This window comes from Penicillium macrosclerotiorum, assembly GCF_028827735.1.
Source record: "Penicillium macrosclerotiorum strain IBT 26536 chromosome Unknown utg000012l_segment0_segment0, whole genome shotgun sequence".
Taxonomy (NCBI): Eukaryota; Fungi; Ascomycota; class Eurotiomycetes; order Eurotiales; family Aspergillaceae; genus Penicillium; species Penicillium macrosclerotiorum.
The window spans coordinates 423,669-446,600 of record NW_026643091.1 but is presented as its reverse complement, the minus strand read 5'-3'; the positions used below and the strand labels follow the sequence as shown (position 1 = coordinate 446,600).

Below are 22,932 nucleotides of genomic sequence, written 5' to 3'. Positions count from 1 at the left end.
TCGGTTCTGCCGCCCGCTTCCACCACCTCCAACGCGCCTGGAAACGCTCTCCTTCCTCAGTGTCTTCCCCTTTCTCCTCTCGCAAATTGTCTTCATTATTCACTCTTTACCTAGAAGCGCGAGCTTCTTTCTGCGCCCAAGATGATGCACCCCTCTCGACAGGCCTATGTCGAGGAGGCGGCTGAGGTGAGCAACCTCTGTAACTTTTAACTGACGCCATTATCCTGGTCATTCAAGGTCTCCAGTGAACTTGCAAATCTCTGTGAGATAAACCACTGTTACCGACCTTCCATAAATGGATCCTGGCGCGCTGGCAACTGGGTAGATGTTGTGACTAACAATTGCCGTTTACTAGGAGATGGATACTGGCATTGATCTCGCCAATTTGCGTATGTGACTACCCCCAGATTCCTTACTGACTCTCCGGCTAATGGCAACATAGCTGTTGACCAAGACTATGAGATTCCCTCATCGGTGGCGGGTATCCCGTCCGAACGGGCCTCCGCTATCATATCACAGTTCGAGCGAAAACGGAGAGCTGCTGCGATGGTGGTACCGACAGATGATACTCGAGTTCGCGCTCGGTTACGAGAGCTGGGAGAACCGATTACTCTGTTTGGCGAAGGACCTGCAGATCGTCGAGATCGTTTGCGCGAGCTGTTGACCGACATGGCGGACAAGCAAGGCGAGGGGGATATCGAGATGGAGGAAGCGGATGAGGAAGAGGAGGTGGAACAACAAGAAGAATTCTATACGGAAGGCACAAATGAGTTGCTGGAAGCCCGGAAAGCAATTGCGCGCTATTCTTTACCGAGGGCCAAGGCGAGAGTGGCCCGGTTGAAGGACGAGTCGACAATTCCACTTCGAACACACGTCAAGCATCGGAAGGCAATCAAAGAGAAATTGCAAGGATTTGATCTCTGGGGATCCCAGATTGCAGGCGAACGTCCCGTGAGCATTTGCCGATTCGCGCCGGACGGACATACCATTGCTGCCGGAAACTGGGGCGGTGCTATCAAGCTGCTATCGGTACCGAATTTAGAGGAGAAAGCGAATCTTAAGGGACACGATGATCGAGTGGGTGGTCTTGCGTGGTTCCCTGGGGCTACATTACCAGAGTCAAACGTTTCACCATCGACAGTCAACCTCATTTCTGGAGGAGGAGAAGGGAATATCAATCTTTGGGCTCTCGACCAGGACAAACCGCTGGCAACTTTGTCCGGACATTCGGGTCGTGTATGCCGTACGGAATTCCACCCGTCAGGTCGATATGCGGCATCTGCTTCTTTCGATACTACTTGGCGACTATGGGACGTGGAGACAACTTCAGAGCTTCTTCTGCAGGAAGGCCATTCACGCGAAGTGTATGCGGTATCATTTAACAGCGACGGGTCACTCCTAGCGAGTGGTGGATTGGACAGTATTGGGCGGATCTGGGATCTGCGTACAGGGCGCACGGTGATGATCCTGGAAGGCCATATTCGGGAGATCTATGGCATGGACTGGGGTACTGATGGGTACCGAGTCCTCTCTGGCTCCGGTGATGGCTGGGTCAAATGCTGGGACCTCAGGCAAGTGCGCAGTACCGGTGGCATTGGTGCACATAAAAGTGTCGTTTCCGATCTCCGCTGGTACAAGGGCGCCGAGTCGGTATCATACTTGCCTTCGACAGACAGCGGCCCGATGGAGATTGATGGCGCACCCGCACCCGCCGACGAATCATCGGGGGTCCAGCCCAAGAAATCCGGAACCTTCTTTGTCTCCAGCGGATTTGACCGGAGCGTGAATATCTTCAGCGCAGATGACTGGTCCCTCGTGAAGACGCTGAGTGGGCACTCGGGCAACGTCTTGAGTGCGGATGTCAGCAATGACGCCAAGTGGATTGCCAGCTGCGGTCATGACCGCACCGTTAAACTCTGGGGCATTGAGTGAGCGTTCACTCTCATACACATATTCATTTTTCATGCTATCGCAGCTGCTTCCCTCTCAGCCTACTTATAAAGAGGATTCTCATCTACAAAAAGTCTTCCCCTTGGAGGCGTTCCAGCGTTTGGCCCATGCGCTACTGCTTACTTGCTCCTCAAATTCTGATTCTTTTTCAGCGCGGATGAATTGAGTGAGATCAAGATACCACTAGGAGCAACCCATATCTCATGTCCCATGTCTTTGAGCTCCATACCATGTCCTAGGCTCATAATATGTAACGTTTAGCGAATCTAATCATCAAGAACCAATACAACATATATCACGTGCTAAATACGGGATGACGTAAGGTTTAGTTTCTCGCCGCGTCTCCGAGTCTTCGGCTTCGGCCTCTGGTTTATTCTTGCTTTCATGTATTTGCACCATGGCGTTTCGTCCACCGGGCCTGATGCGGCATTTGTGTCGCTTTGCAAACATTCGTTCGATCAGCACATCCACTAGACCAAGTGCTAGCAGCATAAACTCACAGAATGCGTGTTCACTTTGCCGATTTCGCACGCAGCAAGCTCGTCGCCCGGCGCTTGCTCCAACAACCCGGTTCCTCTCTCCAATGTTGCCGATATTGACTGGCCGCTATGCATCCACCGAATCCACGGAACCCACCCTCGTTGGCGCCCCCGATATTACCAATCACTATACAATCTTCTCTCGAACAATCCCGGCGGGCCCCCCGCCAGCTTCACCCTTCAACATCTCGCTCGGCGACCTCAAGCGTGAGTTCCTGCAGTTGCAAGGGTTAATACACCCTGACAAGTACCCCGCTGGAGCGGCTAAGCAACAAGCGGAGGCGCTCTCTGCGCGCATCAACGAGGCATACCGGACATTGGCCGACCCACTCCAGCGGGCGCAGTACCTGCTGCGTGAATGGCACGGGATTGATGTGACCGCCGAGGACGCGGCGACAAAGCATGCACTGGATCCGGAGACGCTGATGGAAGTGATGGAGGTGCAAGAGACGATCGAGGAAGTCGGGGCGGAACCTGAGGCGGAAACGGAGATCAATGCGCTGAAGAAAGAGAACGACGGTCGCATCGAGGCATGTGTGGAATCGCTATCGAATGCATTCAATCGCGGCGACCAGGAGGCTGCACGCAAAGAGTGCGTGCGACTCCGATTCTGGTACAGCGTTGGAGAAGGACTGCGGGAATGGGAGCCGGGGAAGACAGAGATTCGGTTGGTGCACAGCAGCTGAAGATGATATGCGTACGTCAGACGATTTGATACCTATTTTCCCGCCTGTATTATGGCCATGATGGCATTTGGGGCCTTTGTGCTTGTATAGACTTGAGATATACCCTCCTCTCCAATTTGATCTATCCATCCTCCAAGTTTTGCTTCCATCTCACAAGGTAGAGCTTCCATCCACTGTATCCATAACACATACTAAGCGCGCAAGACATTTTTTACGAGAATACTGTATAAATTCTGCCAAACAAAAATTAGCTCGGAATAAGGATGTATATTTCTAGTGATTGGATAACAGATACGAAACTGGGCAACTTACTCTTCCAATAATGTTTGCAGACTCTCTCCAATTAAATCTTACAGACATAATCCCACAATTCTACGTTAACATTACCCGATAAGCTACCCAGGGTGTCATCATTTCGCAGGGGATTTTGTCAAGATTCGCATGTTGGACAGCAAATCACCGACCGGGAAATCAGGCTGCGGGTTAGACATTAGGGCACGGCTCTCGATCGCCTTACCATATCAGCATTGACCAGCCAACGCACCAGCATCCTCAGACCGCCACAATTGGCCCCGCGATATCGAGGCGATACCAAGGGAGAAAATAAAAATAAAGCTGGCAACAAACACTGCAGCACAAAACCCACTTAGAACCCTGCGAAGTGGTCCCTTTCAACCAGTGAGGGCCCGCATTGGGTTCTCAGAAGGCTGGGGATTGGGCACGAATGTTTCCCATTGTCACTCTCCAGTCTCCTCGTTGATCGAATGACTCTTGTCCACGGTTATGACTGAGCATTATTCCTGCAATATGCGATGCACTGCATAGAGATGGAAATGGACAGTTGTTCCCCCGGTGTGGCGGCATGGGTTTGTGAACAGGCATTCCAAACATTGCCAACAGTAACCCATCAAGCACGAGGTTAATGACACCCGTAAGATGCTACCACTGTGTTTAATACCTGATCAGTGAGTTTCTGACCGATCCGAGTCGGTCTGCTGGCACGGCGTTGGCGTCGATGGCATCCGCCCCGCCTCTCTCCCATCAGGACTGCACACGTAGCCAACCACCCAGACTATCTGGGTCGCTTGCTGTGCCCGAGCAGACAGGCTTCGGTACCTCGGTGACTTGGCCCAAGCTAGCGGAGACCTAGACACTATTTAAGCTTGTAATCATCCGACATTGTAGATGCAGGGGGTAACCATACTTCTACTTTGATCTTTCTCATCACTGGATCGAAACCCTAGAGAAGCACCCAGCTCCCATGGACTCCATTCCCAACTATAGTAGGTATGTGATGCAACATTTCGCATCCATGTCTTCGAAGAACTCCGCTGACAGATTCGAGGGATATCTTGCTTACAGTATCATCCATTCGCCGTCCTTCACATTTCTCGTCGGTCCGAAGCATACCAAATTAACTATCCAATCTGGATTAGCTCAACATGTCTCGAAGCCGTTGCACAATCTCATGAACAATGGGCACACCCGAGAGTCCAAGCATCGAATAGCAGTTCTCGAGGAGGAGGATGCTGAGACCTTTGTCGCCTTCTGTGAATATGCGTATACCGGTGATTATAATGTTCCACAGTTGCCCGTCCCGCAAGAGGAATATCGCGCGGGTGTGGCAGATAGTGCGCCCAGTCCTGGAAACTCGTGGAGAGGCACATATCGCTCAGACTCTGTATCATCGGGAATTCCTCCCCCAGCTCCGTCGCCACCTCCGGAATCGATTGGCAAGTCTAGCCAGACGGCCAAGCTTGACTCCCCCCCGATGATCGAGGAGGACATACCCGCAGAGGCTGCGGCGGAAGTCGAAGCAGAGGCTGCGGTTGAGACACAGGAAGTGAGCAAAGAAGATGAGAATTCCGATGTTCCAACACTCGAGCCTCTAGACCAGCCCCAGAAGCCCGCCGAATATCTCAACGAATCTCCCAATGCGGAATATCCTGGAACAGCTCCCGAACAAGGCTGTGTCGATGCAGAGGTGACCCCAACTCCGACCGACGAAGACGATCGTTTGGAATTACCCGAAGAATGGTCCAAGCCAAGCAAACTATCAAAAAAGGACAAAAAGAAGAAGAAGCAGCAACAGCAAAAATTGGAAGAGGAGCGTCCCGCCAGCTTGACACCACCTTCCACACCTCCTCCCGAGCACCCCTCAAATGAGGTGCATCCCGAGCCTGTAGTGGAAACCCCGGCTGGAGCAGAGAAAATGCTTCCCCGAGAAGAACTAAAGCCAGTACCGGCAGAGGAGCCATATGCGGAACATGAAACTGAGCCTGAGCCTGAAGTTGAACCTAAGATAGCACTTGAAGAAGCCCCCGAAGAGTGGGAAGAGCCATCTGCATACCCCACCGAGGACGCACAGCGACAGGATGAATGGGAAGCCGACGATGCCGAAAATCAGGGCCGGGTATACCAAAGCGAGACTAACGAAACGCAAGAAACAACAAAACCTGTGATCGACATGTCCTTTGCCAAACAAACCGATTCATCGCCTCGTACACCTGGACTGAGCCTGTGGGACGAGTTTGCCGCTCTTCAGTACAACTACAACCGGCCGAGCCCTAGTGCGAATACTAACGCCGACGTCAGCGATGCCAGCAGAGCTACCGAGTTACCGTATCTCACCTTCCACGCGAAAGTCTATGTCTTCGCCACTCGCTACCTTATCCCCGCTCTGGCCCAGTTATGCCTGCGCAAACTGCACCGGGATCTGGTCCATCTCTCGTTTGCCGACGAGGAAATTCTGCGGGACCCATATGTGGACATGCAACAGGATGTCGGCAGCTTGGCCATGCAGCAGGATCTCGGCAGCTTGGCCATGCGGCAGGCCCCGATGGTCCTTGACCTGTTACGGTATGCCTATACCAGGACAACTCGGCTCGAGCCGATCAACCCGACATCAGCGACGCAGCTTCGAGAGAACGAGCTACGACGGCTGGTGGTACACTATGCGGCGTGCAAGGTGAAAGAGCTTGCGCGATACCACGCGCCGGGAGATAGCGAGACGGCGACACCTTCTGTCCGACCGGTGGATGTGAAATTGAACCGAACTAACCTTGGGTTTCCGAAGAGTCTGCGGTCCTTGTTAGATATGACGCCAGAACTAGCCTCTGACCTGGTGTACCGCATGATGTGAATGCATGAAGTGATATGATTGGGAAGGGTTGAACGCATGGATGGAACACGCCAAGGCGGATGAGAGTATGACATGAAACCTTCTCTTCTCCTTATGTCTTTTTTCTTTTCTTTTTTTTCTTTTCTTTTCTTCTGCGGCATTGCTGGCTTGTTTTCGTGTCGTGGAAAGCCCTGCTGTATCCTGTTGCATTATTTGTCATTTCAGGCGCTCATCATTGACGGGTTTTGATCACTTTCTTGACTGCGTTCTCATCTCTGTAGTTGTGTTTTCCACCAGTATGAAGCAAGTTGTACATTTCGATCATTATTGGTCCTGCGGAAGATCAAGAAAGTGTGATGCATGAAACCATATGAATCATTGCTATGGTGGAATAGACCTGATTGATTTCGATGTTTTCGACCAAACTCTGCATGGGTAATTCATAGAGACCAAGGAGGAAAGCTGTGTTTCCTGTTGACTGTTAGCACGCCAGATCCACTGTAAAGCATCGCAGGTCTGGGCATCTTGGCGGATGATGTCGAAGCGAACATTTCCAAGCGCCCAAAAATAAGCATGAAACCCACACATGCAGGTGATCGACATCAACCATGTCCGGCTTTTTTCTTGGCGACCATCCCGTAGTCAATAGTGCTGGGTTGGCGCGGAGGCTGTGAAGATAAGAGCCAGCAACCCAAGGCATTTAGGGCATTCAGGGGCAGAAGAACGCTTTGACTTGGGATCTATCGACTTTCCACACTTCCGACTTCTCTCTCCATGCTTGCACAAATCTGGTTCATCCCCCTTTTCCGTCTGCTCCCAACTTATTCACAGCCCCCCAAAAGCTTGGCAGCGGACCGCTCCTCGATGATGCGGGCGTCGATCATCGGTCTTGGCTTGGCCACTATGCACGTTGCACACGCCGTGCCAGGCCGGAGAATTGGCGGCTTCCATGCTTACCGGTCGGGCTTGGACAGGGCATAGACGAGCATCCGCAAAATTCGGGCCGAAGAACGGACATGGATACATCGCGAGAGTCTCAAGCGTAAATCATGATTCACACTCCTCGCATTGAAGAGAATACCACGAGACGAGAGACATGATCAATCAAAGGAGGCTCTCTTGGCGACACAATTTTCATTTCAGCGAGGCACAGGCGGAGAGCAGCCTTGCTGTTGAACAGCGGAGTTCTTGGCGCAACTGATGAACGCTTTCCCGGCCAGGCATCGAGGTTTTCTATACCGCTCCCAGTATCTATCACCCCGACGCTCAATGGCCAGACTAGGTAGATCATCGTACAACATACGGCGTAATCATGCGTGCTTTGCCCCCTGCGCCCCTTGGTGGAAACTAGGGCCCCCTGGACCTAGTGCATAAGGCCAATGTATGTACTTCTTCCCCAGGAGCATTGGCTCTGCCAAGCCCGATGAACTGGGCCGATCTATCCTGGTGAATTCTTGGTTTGATGTGGCCTTTGATGGGTCCTGATAACCGTCTCAACGCTGGTAGGCCCATTTTGGACGAGCGCCAGGCTTCAGGAGAAACTAGACCCGTTCCACTTGGACACTGCAGTTCTCGGGCAGCGAAGGTGGTCTTGGTTTTTTCTTGGCGATGGAGACATCATTAGAGTATGGTGGCTCAGGATGGATTGGTGGCGGTTCGATTGCGCATGTGTCTTGGATAGTTGTAAGAGGAAAGGCTGGAAGGAGAATGGCGGATGGCATAAAGGATCGACTCCTCACGACTTCTCCATTTTCTCCATCTTCAATTCCCCTTCAATTCACTCAATTCATTGCACGGTCATTTGCATCAGCCATAGCTTGTTATATCTCTTTTTGTCGCATCTCGTCTCATTTGTTCTCATCTTGTTTTCCTGCCTTCATTCCTAAACGACGCCCTAGTTCGTTTCCATTTTGATACTCTACCAGACGTTATTTCAATCATTCTTTAAACCTCCTTGGATGTTCAAGTTCATTCAATTATAGCATAGCTGCTCATCTTATATAACAACGACAACATCATGCACTCTCATCCACCCAGTCCCGGTTTATTGGGAGGAGAATGCTATGAAATGCCCCCCCAGTCATCTCATTCTAATGACCCGATGCTCGACACCGAAAAGACGCTCAAGCCCATTCGATTGGACTTTCGTCAACGGCTGCGCCATTTCACCTGGGCTTGGTATACATTAACTATGAGCACGGGGGGGTTGGCTCTTCTGATCATTAACCAGCCCAACAAGTTCAACGGCATCTACGAGATCGGACTGGCTGTCTACGTGATCAATCTCGTTCTGTTTGCTCTGGTCTGCTCCTTGATGGCTGCTCGATTCATTATTCACGGTGGTTTCGTCCAATCACTTACCCACGACCGCGAGGGCCTCTTCTTCCCTACACTCTGGCTCACCATTGCGACTATGATCACCGGCCTCGAAAAGTACTTCGGTGATGATCCTGCGCCCGCATTTTCCACCACTCTCGAAGTCCTCTTCTGGGTCTACTGTGCGTGTACATTTGCAGTGGCCGTGATCCAATACTCCTTCCTCTTCTCTTCGATCACATACCGTCTCCAGACCATGATGCCTTCGTGGATCCTTCCAGCTTTTCCCATCATGCTCAGTGGCACCATTGCATCCGTCATCGCAGAACGGCAACCAGACCGATCCGCAATCCCCATTGTCACAGCCGGCATAACGTTCCAGGGCCTTGGGTTCTGCATCAGTTTCATGATGTACTCCCACTACATTGGCCGGCTGATGGAATCAGGCCTTCCCTGCCGCGAGCACCGACCGGGCATGTTCATTTGCGTTGGTCCACCGGCCTTCACAGCCCTGGCCCTCATCGGCATGGCACGCGGTCTCCCGGCAACCTTCAGTGTTATGGGCAGCGAAGATACTGAAGCGGACGGGCGCATGATCGAGATCCTGGCTCTGGCCGCCGGGGCATTCCTATGGGCCCTGAGTTTCTGGTTCTTCTGCATTGCACTCATTGCAGTGATTCGATCCCCTCCCACCGCATTCCACCTAAGCTGGTGGGCAATGGTTTTCCCCAACACAGGTTTCACGCTGGCCACTATTACCCTAGGCAGCTCCTTCGAGAGCTCGGCCATCAAAGGAGTTGGGTCAGCGCTATCCATCTGCGTCATCTGCATGTGGCTTTTTGTTTTCGTCAACCACGTATTAGCTGTCATTCGACAAGACATCATGTTCCCAGGCAAAGACGAGGATGTCTCGGATTGAGATTATAGCCATTTTGATCTTTAGTGACTGTCGTCGACTATCTTTTGCCTTTTTTTTTTTTTTTTTTTTTTTCCGTGAACGTCTTGATATTTGCGACCATCTTTCATTCTTGCCATCAGCATTCAGTTCTTCATATTGGGCTAACGGGAGATTTGCAAGCATTTTCTTTTGGCGTTCGGGCATACATTCGGGCATATACTTGATCACAGCAACCAGATGCACTGGGCGATCGTGGGGCCTAGGGCTAGACTTTTGGTGATTATGATGATAGAATCAAAGAATGATAGAACATCCATTCAAATAAATACTCGACTGCATCCATAGCAACTACAACAAAGGGTATAAGCAACAAAGTCTCCGCCAGTAAAAGGAGTAATGAACGAAGAGCTCTCAAACAAGACTAGTATCTATAAGATAGAGAGACACAGACGTTTCCCCAGTCAGACCAGCTAACTCACCTGCAAGTCCAACGTGTTCAGGGAGAAATCCTTGACATAGATGAGTCAAACCACACTGTGACAAATATGGATAGAACCAAAGGTGGTTGGGGAGATTTGGAGGAACGGGGAGAGGATGGTGAAGGGCAAAGGAGAAAGGATTTTGCGGGACTTTTTGCCTTTACCTGGCTGGTAAGAAGGTGCTAACGAACAGAAAGCTGGCTCCGAGCGACAATTGACAGGAGGTTTCCAGAAGAGAAAAAATTAGATAAAGCGACTCGCCTGGTTAGCGACGAAACCGATCACAGTAAATTGACTCCACATAACGCTCTGCTTGCTTCAGGCTATGACACCCGCCGGATCCCGGCGCATACTATTCGGGAAAATGGGAGCCGCCAGAGTTGGACGGCGGTTGGTTGGTGAAGCAAGAAAGCAAGTTGGGACCTAGCACATGAATTTAATGCTCGTTGTCATATGTGGCAGTTTATTCGGAAAGGAGTCTTTCTAAACATAGTTCATTTGGCGAGGCGAAATGGAAACTGATCTCGCAACACGGACCTGGCTTATTTGGCGCTGTTGACATGTGGGTCGACTCCCCATAGTAATCCAGGCGCTTGTTGGTTATGACCCGATAGCTAACTAGTCCGGTGGGTATCCGATTGGAAAGCGCTTGTACAGATTATCGGGGGAAGAGACGGTGTGTCGTTCCTACACTTCAATCGATACTCTGAGTTGATAGTAAAAGTTGCCTGGCCGGCGTGAATGAACTACTTGTTAGTACATAGTATAGTCATTTTGCCGATCAAGTAAGGAACCGAAGATGAGCCATTGAGGTATATGAACATCAGCTGACTCTTCATTTAATCCGAGTCTGGATATTGGAGATTTGGTGCCAGTAAATACAATTCCTCGCTTCAATGCGGACGAATTGAAGCAATGAATGCGAATGATACAAAGAGCGAGTAAGCATGCCGCTGCTATGATTGGGTCCATGGACAGTGGAACTGCGATCTTATAGTCCCCACCAAGTGTCTGTTGAATGCAGGCGTCTAGTCAGTTGGAAGTCGACCAGAGAGATAATTGGACAAATCAAGTTAGAGGATGACATGATTGTGCTACAGTTGTATGTGGTAGGTCGTCAACCTCCGAGGCGTTCTAAGAGCTCCAGTACCGATACGTTTCCAAGTAGGTCATAGCTGCTCCTTCCATATGAGCGATAATAGATCCTTCAATAGCGATATCAGGTATTTTTAGTCCGAGATGTCCTAGACAGACAGCTATAAAAAGGGCTTGAGATCTCGGCTCAGTCTGTCAGAGCGACAAATACAAAACCATCCTTCTTCGTTCTATCAATCTTTCCTTTAACTGTCAAAGACAATCAACCGATATGGGCGCAGAAGGCTCGAAGCTCACGGCTGCCGCAAAGGACAAGGTGCAAAAAAAGGTGGATGAAACGCTGGATAAGAGAGGGATAAGACACAGCCCCGCGCCAAAAGAGGACAAGAAAAAGAAGGAAAAGGGGCCTCCTGTACCTCCCAAGGATGGCTTAGGAGAGCAGCAGAATGGCGTCATCAGGAGGAATTGAGAAGATCTCGGTGGATGGAAATTATCTCTTTGATCTGATATTCGCATTGGGTGTCTACCTCCGTTCCTATGCAATGTCATTTTCGGCGTACTGGCAGTGTGGCCAAAGTCCCTGTACGAACATAGATCGATATGGACAATTATTTCCCGTTGATCTAATCTTGTCTTAATGATTTCTTGTCGGACATCCGTTTGCGTCTACTATTTGGAGAAGATTTCATTTCCGCTCACTCCTCCATCCTGTTTGTATATACTCTCTATATATACAGACTTAGCAGCGTGTCACAACCAGATCAATCATCACTTCCTACTCATAACTCAATTTCCCGTAACTATATGGCTGGACTGTCAGATGTCGCGCGAGCATTGCTCTTCTAGCAATGCAAATTGCAGAGGTACCGCCCCAGTCAATTGCCTGGTTAACTTTGGATTATATGGGCACCACAACACGAGACCCTATAATTTGTCTGAGCCTTCAAATCGTCTCAAATTGTTCACACAGTGTAGAACTATTGTAAGAACCTTGCTCAACAAGAAGGTGAGAGTTAAACAATTGACCAACTAATCCATTAACCCTGAGCCTCTAAACTAACCAACCAGCTAACCAACCAACAAGCCCACTGACTACGCAAGCTACCAACTCATTAACCAAGCAGCTTTCGCAAATGAAACCAAAAGAGGTACGATATTTGCAGTCATTTGATAGGCTCTTTATACCGGATTTTCTTCGGAGGTATCGGTCTGACGAGATAGCGATCGCGTGACCCTTCCCTGCTCTTTCCATGCCTATCACATTTCGCTTTCCCATTTTCGTCACGAGTGGTGTGTTTTGAAGTATGATTATTTAAACAAGGGCTTCTACAAGGCCCTGGTATCAATTCCAAATGACCTATTCGTATACCTCAACGACTTATCTTGGATTCCCTACCCAATCAATAACTTGACTACCCTGACGGGTAGTTTCCTTCTAGGATAATTCACGCACTTCAGCATCAGACCTCCATCAGAATTTAAAATACCATAAAGGAATTATTGATTGACATCCGACATGGAAAAAGATGTGAATAAGCAACCGTATCAACCTATGTACACCGAACACCTTGATACAACCTGGCCACAAAGGCACCCTATGCAAAATGTATATGTAGAACAGAAGACAAAAGACATCGGGTATCATGATTTTTTGAGTCTGAAGAAGACCAGTAGAAGTAGGACTTTTTGGAGGCACTGTGTCGGGACAGTGTCATTGAGAAGCCGGGCGAGAATTCCGCCCAAGGTTCCTGGGAGGACCACTAGGGGCCAAATCCGCAAAAATTTCCCACAGATACCAGATAGGGTTACAGACTCATGTTTCCAGTGTAAAGAGACCAGAAATTTCGAGTCAGAGTGCCAGGCGAGGGAGTAGCCCATTTCTTGAGGGCATCTGTAGTGGGAAAAGTTTGGCAGATTGTGACCGGTGAGTCTGTGGTACACCGAACAAGCTGAAGGTGCACCAGGCATTCAGAGACCACAGTCCATCGCTTAAGCGACCTTGCGACCGACATTGCCAATACCACGTCCCACAACACTGACGATAACGTCACCTTCCTCATTCTCGCTAGCAGCATCCCGAATACCCCACCCAGAAGCCCCGAACTTGGCCAGATCACGAGCGAGCTGAATGACGTTGGGGTCTGCAATGACTTCACGACCGAGCTGTAGGCGGCCAACGTCTTCAGAACCCATGGTCATCAGGGTCAACATGGTGGCAGCGGCTGCGGGGGGAACACAGCCACCCTTGGAGATGGTCTCCAGCAGTTGGTAAGCACAGTTCTTGCCAATATCCTCAGGAGGCTCACCGCCTGAGGGAGGAGAAGCCACATCAGCCGAATAGAGGCAGCCAGTGGAGGACTCGGCAACCAAAGACAGACCGAAACCCAGGCCAATCTTCTTCTTTGCGCTCGGGTTGTTCTTGTCCGGCGCAGGGACAAGCGGGGCAGATGACATATCGGAGAATACATATGTGTCGGGGCTGAGAGGGTTCAAGATACCACGGGCAGCCTCGATCATTCGGGCGTTATTCGAGCCTGACACGCCCACGGAGTATGCAACACCACGAATACGCTTGATGCGGCCGGGATTCATCAGGTGCAGAGTCTTCGGCAGACGAATTTGGTGACCAAAAGTGAACTGCACTTCGCCACCACCGCCTCGACCGTTCGGGCCGGGATTTGACCGCTTCAAGATTCGCAATTCCACGTTGTTAAAGATGCCAAATTGGTTGTACAGCGGAAGAACGGCGGTACGGACGCTGTCGACGGACATATCGCCATTGGGGGTCGAAGATGTGATGACACCAGAACCAGTAAAAAGAATCTTAATGGGCGCTTTGGAGAAGGGTGCCAGAAGACAAAGCGGAATCAGGTAGTAGCTGAGGCCCCGATTGCAGTTTGAGGGGAGCTCATGGGTGATCATGCCGCCGTTGGGCGCCGAGCTTGAGCTGCCTGTGATGAGACCCGGTTTGTAAACCACAATTGTACCGGTGTAAGAGATTTCCATTTGGGAGCCATTCGTGACAGCATCGAGCAGACGCAGAAAAGAAATCTCGTGGGGCAGCAGGCCGGGGTTTGTGGGCGAAGACGAGCGAATTTGCGAAATGTGCACAGTACGGCCGGTAAGGGTAGAGAGCACCAAACGATAGACCAGATTGTGGTGCGAAGTGAACCGCAGCGGGGGTTGTTGTGTCGCCATTTTTGCGATGCGATGCCTTGCTGTCTTCGAGCCGAAGGTGAAGCTGCTTCCCGGCAAAAAAGAAAAATCCACGGAGCAAGGTTGATCCGTTCCGGGGCCGCGGCTTAAATCCGATTAGTATCTCCGCGCATCAGATAATTGAGTGGACTGATGGAACTGGACCCTTTGACATGCGACAGTTGTCCCTTCTCTCTTTCTCTCATCCTTCGACACGATCTCCCCTTGGTTCCGCTCATCGAATCGGACCAGCGTGGAGGTAATTGACATCACGATGCTTCCACCCGCCCTCAATATCCCCAAATGGTTGGTCATGCTCTAATTCCTATCACGCTGCCCCTCGATGAATCATTGCGGGGGCCCCCGGAACAATCTCATCTTGCGATGACAGCGGCATGAACTTGAAACTCATAAAATAACCACGTCTATCTAGGCTCGAAGCCAACTCCCATCTCTTGCAGCCGCCTGTGAACAACTATTGTGTCTACCACCCTTCCTCTCCGGCGACAGCCGGTTATACCGTGATGATCGTCGGCGGCCCGAATGCACGAACAGACTACCACATCAACACCACACCCGAATTCTTCTACCAGTACCGGGGCTCGATGCTGCTCAAGACGGTTGACACCTCCACCACGCCGCCCACATTCCAAGATATCCCGATCCACGAGGGCTCAATCTTCCTGCTCCCACCGAACACCCCGCATTGCCCCGTGCGCTTCAAAGATACGGTGGGAGTGGTCATGGAGCAACCACGCAAAGAAGGTGCGGTAGATATTATGCGATGGTATTGTGGGAAATGCAGCGAGATCGTTTGGGAGAAATACTTTGTGTGTACCGACCTGGGAACCCAAGTCAAGGCGGTGGTGGAGGAATTTGGTGCCGACGAAGAAAAGCGAAGATGCAAGGCATGTGGAGAAATCGCAGCGACCAAGTATGGACCGGGAGAGCTGGTACAACCGCCGAGGCACCCCGAGTAAGCAACGATCAACTCACTGAATGCCTGACTGGACAGGAGCCCTGACAAAACTTGGGCCAAGAGCCCCCAATGTGTAAATTTTATGAATATATATCGCAGTAGACGAGTTTGTATTATGAGTGACGAGTTTAATATTCTTTCCTCCAATGGAAGTAACATTGATCCGAATTAGGTCGTCGCGAGGAGGGAGAGAGACACTATGGGTCCTTACTGAGACAGAGAAATATGGATTTTAGGAGAGATGGTCCGATGCGTGGGGTATGAGTGATTAGATTTGATATTAACGTCTACATATGAAGCCTGTAGAATGGCAGTATGACACGGATGATCGATCAGCAGCTGAGACTGACCTAGTTCCAGGGAACGCGAGAACAAAATGATATGATCAAAGAAGGGTCAAGAAAAAGGGGTTATCAAAACGAAGGTCGGGTCCGATGAAGGACCCACGAAGGGAGAAGTGAGGTGTATAGACACACGTGAAGAGAATGAACCATGAACCGAAATGATGGGAGAAATAATACACACGGGGAAAAAGAGAAGGACATCAACACTCCGACATGACACTTGAACCACAATTGCGCATCAAAATCTCACGCGCCGAATGCAAAAGGATGAGCCAAGTCAAGAGGAAGAAAAGATGAAGAAAAGAGAGAAGAAAGAGAATGTCCTAGAAGATGACCAAGGGAGCAACGAAATCTATCCCCAGCTGGATCATCTCATGCAGTACGCTCAAAACAATCACACCAATCACACATTCGCTATGGAACATTATTCATCAAAAGGACAGTCAATGCTCTCATGGCCATCCCGTTCACAGAGAGCACACCACTTCGACTCGTCAATGATACCAGATGACTTGCCGGCAATGGGATCCATGGAGGATCCGAGGCCGCCAATACCTTTCAGTCCTTCAAGGACAACGTCCCGGCCGGTCTTCTGGGACGGCAAACTCCCGGTGTGGCTCTCGGAGCCAACTGGAGTTGGTACCCGCTGTTCATCAGCCAAGATGTCATGCTTCTCGGTCGAAGCATCGGGAGTCTTTTCTTGAGGAGCATTTTTCTTGTCAGAGCCGAACATGCTGGTGCAGTTCAAGATGTCATGGCCACCGGTCTCGCAGATCTCACACCACAGGGTATCGTCATCAGAAGAGCGCTCTGATTCTGGCATTGGCTCCAACCGTGGCTGGGAGGAGCTCGACGTGCCACGGTGGTGCTGGGGCGGACCATTCACGGGAGGGTCGTTCCAGTCATTCGGCACCACCGTGCGGTCGGAGAGACGATGCGCATGGTTGATATTGTGGTTGACGGAGATGTTGCTGGACGAGTTTGTCGGCTTATGCTGCTTGGGGGAGAGAGTAATGGTGGAGCTGCGATTGCGGCTACCGGAGTTGGAGTTCATGCGGAACTCCTGCAGTTCTCTCTCCAGCTCTTCGATCCGAGTGTCTTTGCGCTGCGCGGTGCCCTCGACCTCCTGCAGCCGTTGTTCCAACTGGGAAACCTGCTCTTTCTGGTCGTTGTGGACTTCCGCATGGCTGTGTTCGCCCAGGTTAGCCGCACTCGGGTTACCACGGCTGAGAGAGTGGATGATGGCTTTCAGCCCTCGAATCTCATCATCCTTCTGCTCCAGCTCGTGGGAGTTGCGAGGGCTCTCAGCTGCCGCTTGCGCACCCTTAAGAGCGGCGGCTCCATGATCGCGTTCTTTCTGTAACTCCAACTTGGTCCGCTCAACTTCGCCGCGGAGGAATTCCACCTCGGCCCTTGCTTCTGCCTCGCCCCGCCTTGCGTCTTCGAGGCCCTCCTCGAGTTCTGAGACCAATTCTTCCAGTTGTTTCAGCTGCTGTGCCACAATCTCGACATCTTCCCCTCGGTCCTGTAGCTCCTTATTCTGTTGGAGAAGCTCATCCAGGCGCTGCTCATAAACGCGTTCCGTCTCGGACGCCGCAATCTCCAAGGTGTCCAATGTACTCCGAAAGTCCGCTCGATGACCGTCGAATTCGGCGGTCAATTGGTTGATCCGTTCGTTTCGCTCGCGTAGTTGAGCCCGGATGTTCAGCGAATCCGACCCTTCGAGTTCCTCGAGAGTTTTTGAAAGTCGCCCAGGGTCTTTGATTGTTCCTCTAACTGCTTATCCCGATCCAGTAATTGCCTTTCCAGACTCTTGATATGATCCTTCAGCTCTTGGGTCTCCGCCGAGGAAGGCCGCTGGAAATCCGACGGCCGGCCATATGTCGACGCGTTATCATCATCCAAGCTAATTCGAGACGGAGGTCGATCTGACAGCCGAGAGGGAGCTTTAACCGGGCTTTTGATTGGGCTGCGCTGGAATCCGTTGGAGGCCGACGTTCTCGACGCCGCCGAGGGGGTGCGAAGGCCCCCCAGGCTTAACTTGGGAGGCGAGACGGTGGTTCGCGGGGACTCCGGACGAGGTAGAGATGGCCGGCGGATTCGCGGACGAGGCATCGACGGGCTGGGACCCATGGATTTGCTGAAGTTGACCGGCGGGGCGCGCGCAGGAGTCGTGGGCACCGCGAATGTGCTGGCCGAGGGGACTCGCAGCGTGACGTATTTGCTGTTGTTCATGGGCACGAAGATACCCGAGCCGGGCACGGATGTCGCGAAATACTGTCGGCCCTCCACATCGCCGCTATTTTTCCCTCGTTGCGCGTGTTCGGCCCCGAGTTCAATTCCTGCAAAGCGGCCAGGCTTGCCCGCCACGGTGCCCAAGTATTTGACGGTGCCGTACATGCCACCAGGCACGTTCACCAGGTCGCCAACCTGCACGTCCGCCATGTCAAACACGAGAAGCAACGGTTTCCACGTAGAAATTCCGCGTTCGTTTCAGTCGTCTAGAGGGGGAAGGATGTTTGAAGTCGAGAGCAAGAGTTGCAAGTTGAGAGTTGCCTGCGCGGGCCGAAAGTCAAAGAGGACAAGAAGAATCAGGCTGATGCTGGTCAGCGGTCAAGCGATGAAGAGCAAGGCCCAATCCGGATCATGGTCGGGTCTTCCAGAGGACCCGTGCCAGAAAAAAGAGAAGAGAAGAAGCAGTCGAAGACAGCAGCGGCATAGACACCGTTGGCGGGCAGAAAGGGGGGTTCGGCGGAGGGACAACAAATAAACCATGGACGCAGGTGGATGCAGCCTCCACTCCGCGTAATCCCATTCCGGTCACTCCAGCTCTCTTCTTTCGCCTCCCTTACCTCTCCCATCTGTCCTCCCAATCGAGTTGTTCTGTCGCGCAGATTGGCCGATCGCAGTATATCTGCAGTATCTCTTTTATCGTATCGCCTCCGATCTTGATCTGCTAAATCGTCCCGAGCTCTCGACTTGTTCCTCTCCAACCTGGGGAAAACACCGGTCCACCATGGCGCAGTACTTCTTCGACCTTCTTTACAACTTCACAGATTGCATGTGCTGTTTCCCAGGCACTCCACAGCTAAAGATCAATAACCGCAGCTTCAAACTGCTGCGATTGCTGGGTGAGGTATGTTAGATAATCTTACGGCTGGCAGAATCCCCCCGATCGCATTGTCGATGAAGGCCACTTAATCACCCAAAGTGACCGAGTCCCCCAACTGACTGCGATACAATCCTAGGGCGGTTTCTCCTATGTATACCTCGTCCAAGATAAAAACTCCTCTGAGCTGTTTGCGCTCAAAAAGATCCGCTGTCCGTTTGGCCAAGAATCCGTATCACAGGCCCTGAAGGAAGTGGAAGCCTACAACCTGTTTACCTCTACCGAAAATATCATCCATTCAATCGACCATTGCGTTTCAACAGAGTCCGGGTCCAAGTTCCGTTCTGATGGCGGCGATCCCGGCTCGAAGACCGTCTACATCCTGCTGCCTTACTACCAACGAGGGAACCTGCAGGATGCGATCAATGCAAACTTAGTCAACCATACCCGGTTTCCCGAGAAGCAGTTGATGACGCTGATGCTGGGCATCGCAAACGCGCTCAAATCCATGCACCAGTATCGGGTGAAGAATGGCGCCGGGTCTACCCGCAAGGCAGAGGGCGTGCGGAGAGAGGGTGAGCAGGCCGACGAGGAACGAACGATGCAAATGAAGCCGAAGCGGCGTGCCAGCCATCGTCAGGAGGAGGAGGACGAGGAGAACGAGCCATTGATGGATGACGAGGTAACCCGCAGTCAGGAGGGTGTCCAGGATGGTGATCTGCGCCCTTATGCGCACCGCGACATCAAGCCAGGTAAGTAGTCACTTCCCGTAGAAGTGGACCTCTTTCTGCCATTCAGAACTTTCCATGCTGATCCGTGGGTCCCTAGGCAATATCATGATTGATGACGATGGCCGAACACCCATCTTGATGGACCTCGGCTCCCTCGCACCCAGTCCAATTGCCATCACCTCTCGCTCACTTGCCCTGGCTGTCCAAGATACGGCGGCAGAACACAGCACGATGCCCTATCGCGCCCCAGAGCTCTTCGACGTCAAAACCGGATCGATCATTGACACCAAAGTCGATATCTGGTCACTGGGCTGCACCCTGTACGCCTGTTTGGTCGGCAAGAGCCCCTTTGAAGCTCGCAGCGACGAGACCGGCGGAAGTCTGAGCATGTGTGTGCTGGGTGGCGACTGGCGCTTCCCCGATGAGAAATCCACGGCCACCAAGGGCAAGGGTAAAGGGGCCGCTACTGAGAGCGACGACTCTTCCAGCAGTAATGCGAACTCGATCAGCGCTCCCGTGAAGGAAGTTGTTCGCAAATGTCTCCAGGTGGAATCTTCCGAGCGCCCGGATATTGACGAGCTAATTCAGATTCTCAAGGATGTCATCAACGAGTTACCGGATGACGATGGCATTGCAGGAGCCTCTCGCTAGGCTCGGGTATGGTATACATAATCTTGATCTGTATTTTCTCTCCATCCTATGACTCACCCAGTCTTGTCTTTTGATTTGTTTTTTTTTTTTTTTGCTGTTCCTTCATACCTTATCCGGCAGGCTCCGCTGACTGTCTTGCGATCTGTGATCTTGAGCGATTTGTACAGTATGGGTTGAACATTTGGGTATACATCTGGCATCAGTCAATCGTCCTTCAATTTGGTTTTGATCGTCAATATCACTTTTACCTAAGCAGGAACCTCCTCCTCTAGCCCATTTAGGTGTTATCATAAATGCAGTCCTAGAATCTCCACGCTGCGAGAGTGTAGCGTGTCAAGTGTCTAGAATGTCTACGATAAAACGTGCATGAGAATCTGTAGACTGGTTCTACACTCATCATGACGACAACATCCAGTACGACCGACTCACCCATGATAAGCGGTCTCACCGAAAAGTTATCCCTGACTCTCCTCCCCATTGATCCTATCGTGGTAAGATTTCCAACATGACTGAGCATTTCAAAAGCGACACCAGGGGAATGGAAGTGGCTGAGATGTTTCCCGAGAGGCTAAAGCACAAGACATGTATATAGACCCCTGCTCTCCCGCATCTGCAGGGAAAAAAGAATGCACTGACATCCACTCTCTATGACATCCTAGTTATTCTAGCTGGACTCGTGCGGGGGGAGCTGGCAGCTACGGTCGCCGACGTCTTGAGCCATGGCGGCGCAGGGTGCATCATCTTCACGGGCGGCTCTCAGTCCGCACTCCAATCGACCCTCACTCACATCCACCGCAAGCACCCTAAGACCAAGATCCTCTTTATTACCGCGGATACGAATGACTTGGCATCGATGCGCGAAGCTGCCAATACCATCAAGGCACTTGATGTGCCCATCGACGGCATTATCTGCTTTCAGACAGTGATGGCGGCCACCTGGGAGACCACGGTGAATGGGATTGAGTCGCATTTCCAGAAGAACTACCTGGGTTACTTTGTGCTGGTCAATTTACTGCTGGAGACCCTGTCCCAAGGGTCGCGAGTGGTTCTGATGACAACCAGTATTCGGCGGGAGGCCGCGGCGCCTAAGTGGGAAGACGTGAATTTCTCGGTGAGTGTTCTACTGGTGGTGTGATTTGAGGCGAGAGAATAAAGGACCGGGGCTGAAATTAAGTGCTACTCCAAGACCGGGGAGACCTATCACTGTCTCGATGGGTATGCACAGTCCATGTTTGCGAACATCCAGTTCGCCAAGTCCCTGGCTTCGCGGTGTCTAGATCGATCGATTTCGTCCTTCTCCGTCAACCCTGGAAGTAAGTGTTTAGAGGTGTGGGGATTGGGTCATTGCAAAACGACTCATGGGCAACAGACACCAAGACTAATGTCCAAACCTACGTTACGCCGGAGGTGGTGGAGTCGTGGCTGCAATGTAAAAAGGACGGTATGTCAGAACATGCCCTATTGAGCCTGTGTCAGTTACTAATCTCATCCTCAGTGGGCGAGGAGCTGCCTATATTGCTCCAACAAGCCCCGAAATCGCAGTCGCAGGCCAGCGCCTCCGTGCTCCGGGGTCTTCTCGATCCGACTCTCGAAGGTGAGCCAACTAGGACCAACTCCCCCGCACCTCGTTTCTTTCTTGGTATGGGGCAAATGACAGGTAATTGCTGAACCTCGGCCCTTCAGAAAAGTCTGGCGCCTTTCTAGACAACTGTCAAGTTCTCCCACTGCCGCATCTTGACTTCCCTGCCGGTACAGAAAGCGCCGCAGCGCTGTGGAAGCTGAGTGAGGAATTAGTTGACCGAGCAGGACTCGGGCAATTAGTCTAAGATGTGCTACCAAGATAAACAGAACTAATGTCGGGTGTGCCATCTGTCCCAAAAAGGCCGAGTTCTAAACTAGGCTCCGCCGGAATCAGTCCGCGGTCGATATCCTACTTAGATAGGAAAGCCGTCATCATGCTCGTTGAGCTCGTCGCATTCGCTGATAAGGTACTGAGGGTTGAAAGAGGAAAAGCGGGCTCGAGTCCGCCGGCAACGTGTGTTGTCTACCATCCCCTCATCAACCTGCCGCTTTGACCTGCCGGAATGGGTCAGTGGACCAGGGTAGCACATTATTGGCGAATGGAGTCCCGGGACGCGGCATTGGCGATAGCTTGTCTTCTCTTCTCGGCCAGCTGTCCGAGCAGTAGGACCCTAGGTGCAGGGCAGCCACTGGACGAGACATATTCTGAGCAAATCAAAGAGGAGGGGAACAGACCTAGATTATTTGCTATTCATAGATAGGGTGATAGGATAGATCGGTGAGAATGCCAACCTGATTTGCTAGTTGTGTTCTCATTATCAGGGTTTATATCTGTCGAGAAGGAAGACTGCATAATACGGGCGAGACCCACATATCTCCATGCGCGTCAGGATATTACAGGGATACTCGATTTGCTACTTGTTTTGTATAGTATCCCGGGTATACTCGGAACCTAGCGCCGTAACACGCTAGACAGCAAGGTAGGGGATATTCAACATTCCCCCGCCTATACACTTAGATAGTTCAGTCACCTAATATATCACTATATTAAGCATCTCGTTCTATTAGATCCTAGCTTTCCTAGCCGATACCGTATCCTACTATATTGATAGTTATGAGCCCGATCCGCACGCGTTAGGATTGAATAGAGATAATCCCTACGCACCTGTATAGCGCTTATTAACACGGTAGAGCGGTTAGAACCCCTGAATCGTTAGTATTCGAGTATCGCTAGCGACGTTATACACCTTCTAGCTACGCCTAGTGTTATAGTTCGAATCTCGACAGCGAGACTATATATTCCTAATTAGGAAATAGA

General features: G+C 51.4%; 10 protein-coding genes across 10 annotated transcripts; 8 read left to right on the top strand and 2 right to left on the bottom strand.

Annotated features, from left to right (window-relative positions):
• Nucleotides 1–141: 141 nt before the first annotated feature.
• N7462_011547 (putative pre-mRNA splicing factor) lies at nucleotides 142–1,932 on the top strand (the record flags this gene model as incomplete). Its single annotated transcript, XM_057083261.1, has 3 exons — nucleotides 142–186; nucleotides 356–389; nucleotides 443–1,932. The coding sequence occupies 3 exons, from the start codon at nucleotides 142–144 to the stop codon at nucleotides 1,930–1,932; spliced, it is 1,569 nt and encodes a 522-aa protein (XP_056928000.1).
• Nucleotides 1,933–2,347: 415 nt separating this feature from the next.
• On the top strand, nucleotides 2,348–3,175 carry N7462_011546 (J-type chaperone JAC1; the record flags this gene model as incomplete). Its single annotated transcript, XM_057083260.1, has 1 exon — nucleotides 2,348–3,175. The coding sequence occupies one exon, from the start codon at nucleotides 2,348–2,350 to the stop codon at nucleotides 3,173–3,175; it is 828 nt and encodes a 275-aa protein (XP_056927999.1).
• A 1,312-nt stretch (nucleotides 3,176–4,487) lies between these two features.
• N7462_011545 (uncharacterized protein) lies at nucleotides 4,488–6,317 on the top strand (the record flags this gene model as incomplete). The annotated part of the gene is made up of 1 exon (XM_057083259.1): nucleotides 4,488–6,317. The coding sequence occupies one exon, from the start codon at nucleotides 4,488–4,490 to the stop codon at nucleotides 6,315–6,317; it is 1,830 nt and encodes a 609-aa protein (XP_056927998.1).
• A 1,996-nt stretch (nucleotides 6,318–8,313) lies between these two features.
• On the top strand, nucleotides 8,314–9,531 carry N7462_011544 (tellurite-resistance/dicarboxylate transporter family protein; the record flags this gene model as incomplete). Its single annotated transcript, XM_057083258.1, has 1 exon — nucleotides 8,314–9,531. One exon carries the CDS (start codon nucleotides 8,314–8,316, stop codon nucleotides 9,529–9,531), a length of 1,218 nt encoding a protein of 405 aa, XP_056927997.1.
• Nucleotides 9,532–11,355: 1,824 nt separating this feature from the next.
• On the top strand, nucleotides 11,356–11,553 carry N7462_011543 (uncharacterized protein; the record flags this gene model as incomplete). Its single annotated transcript, XM_057083257.1, has 1 exon — nucleotides 11,356–11,553. One exon carries the CDS (start codon nucleotides 11,356–11,358, stop codon nucleotides 11,551–11,553), a length of 198 nt encoding a protein of 65 aa, XP_056927996.1.
• Nucleotides 11,554–13,073: 1,520 nt separating this feature from the next.
• Nucleotides 13,074–14,282, bottom strand: N7462_011542 (RNA 3'-terminal phosphate cyclase-like protein; the record flags this gene model as incomplete). The annotated part of the gene is made up of 1 exon (XM_057083256.1): nucleotides 13,074–14,282. One exon carries the CDS (start codon nucleotides 14,280–14,282, stop codon nucleotides 13,074–13,076), a length of 1,209 nt encoding a protein of 402 aa, XP_056927995.1.
• A 271-nt stretch (nucleotides 14,283–14,553) lies between these two features.
• On the top strand, nucleotides 14,554–15,259 carry N7462_011541 (3-hydroxyanthranilate 3,4-dioxygenase; the record flags this gene model as incomplete). The annotated part of the gene is made up of 2 exons (XM_057083255.1): nucleotides 14,554–14,585; nucleotides 14,713–15,259. The coding sequence occupies 2 exons, from the start codon at nucleotides 14,554–14,556 to the stop codon at nucleotides 15,257–15,259; spliced, it is 579 nt and encodes a 192-aa protein (XP_056927994.1).
• Nucleotides 15,260–16,026: 767 nt separating this feature from the next.
• On the bottom strand, nucleotides 16,027–18,047 carry N7462_011540 (CAP-Gly domain containing linker protein BIK1; the record flags this gene model as incomplete). The annotated part of the gene is made up of 2 exons (XM_057083254.1): nucleotides 16,027–17,360; nucleotides 17,414–18,047. 2 exons carry the CDS (start codon nucleotides 18,045–18,047, stop codon nucleotides 16,027–16,029), a joined length of 1,968 nt encoding a protein of 655 aa, XP_056927993.1.
• Nucleotides 18,048–18,618: 571 nt separating this feature from the next.
• On the top strand, nucleotides 18,619–20,093 carry N7462_011539 (putative serine/threonine protein kinase ENV7; the record flags this gene model as incomplete). The annotated part of the gene is made up of 3 exons (XM_057083253.1): nucleotides 18,619–18,738; nucleotides 18,851–19,463; nucleotides 19,540–20,093. The coding sequence occupies 3 exons, from the start codon at nucleotides 18,619–18,621 to the stop codon at nucleotides 20,091–20,093; spliced, it is 1,287 nt and encodes a 428-aa protein (XP_056927992.1).
• Nucleotides 20,094–20,598: 505 nt separating this feature from the next.
• Nucleotides 20,599–21,919, top strand: N7462_011538 (putative oxidoreductase, short-chain dehydrogenase/reductase family; the record flags this gene model as incomplete). Its single annotated transcript, XM_057083252.1, has 6 exons — nucleotides 20,599–20,677; nucleotides 20,753–21,204; nucleotides 21,280–21,406; nucleotides 21,463–21,534; nucleotides 21,589–21,687; nucleotides 21,777–21,919. 6 exons carry the CDS (start codon nucleotides 20,599–20,601, stop codon nucleotides 21,917–21,919), a joined length of 972 nt encoding a protein of 323 aa, XP_056927991.1.
• Nucleotides 21,920–22,932: the final 1,013 nt, after the last annotated feature.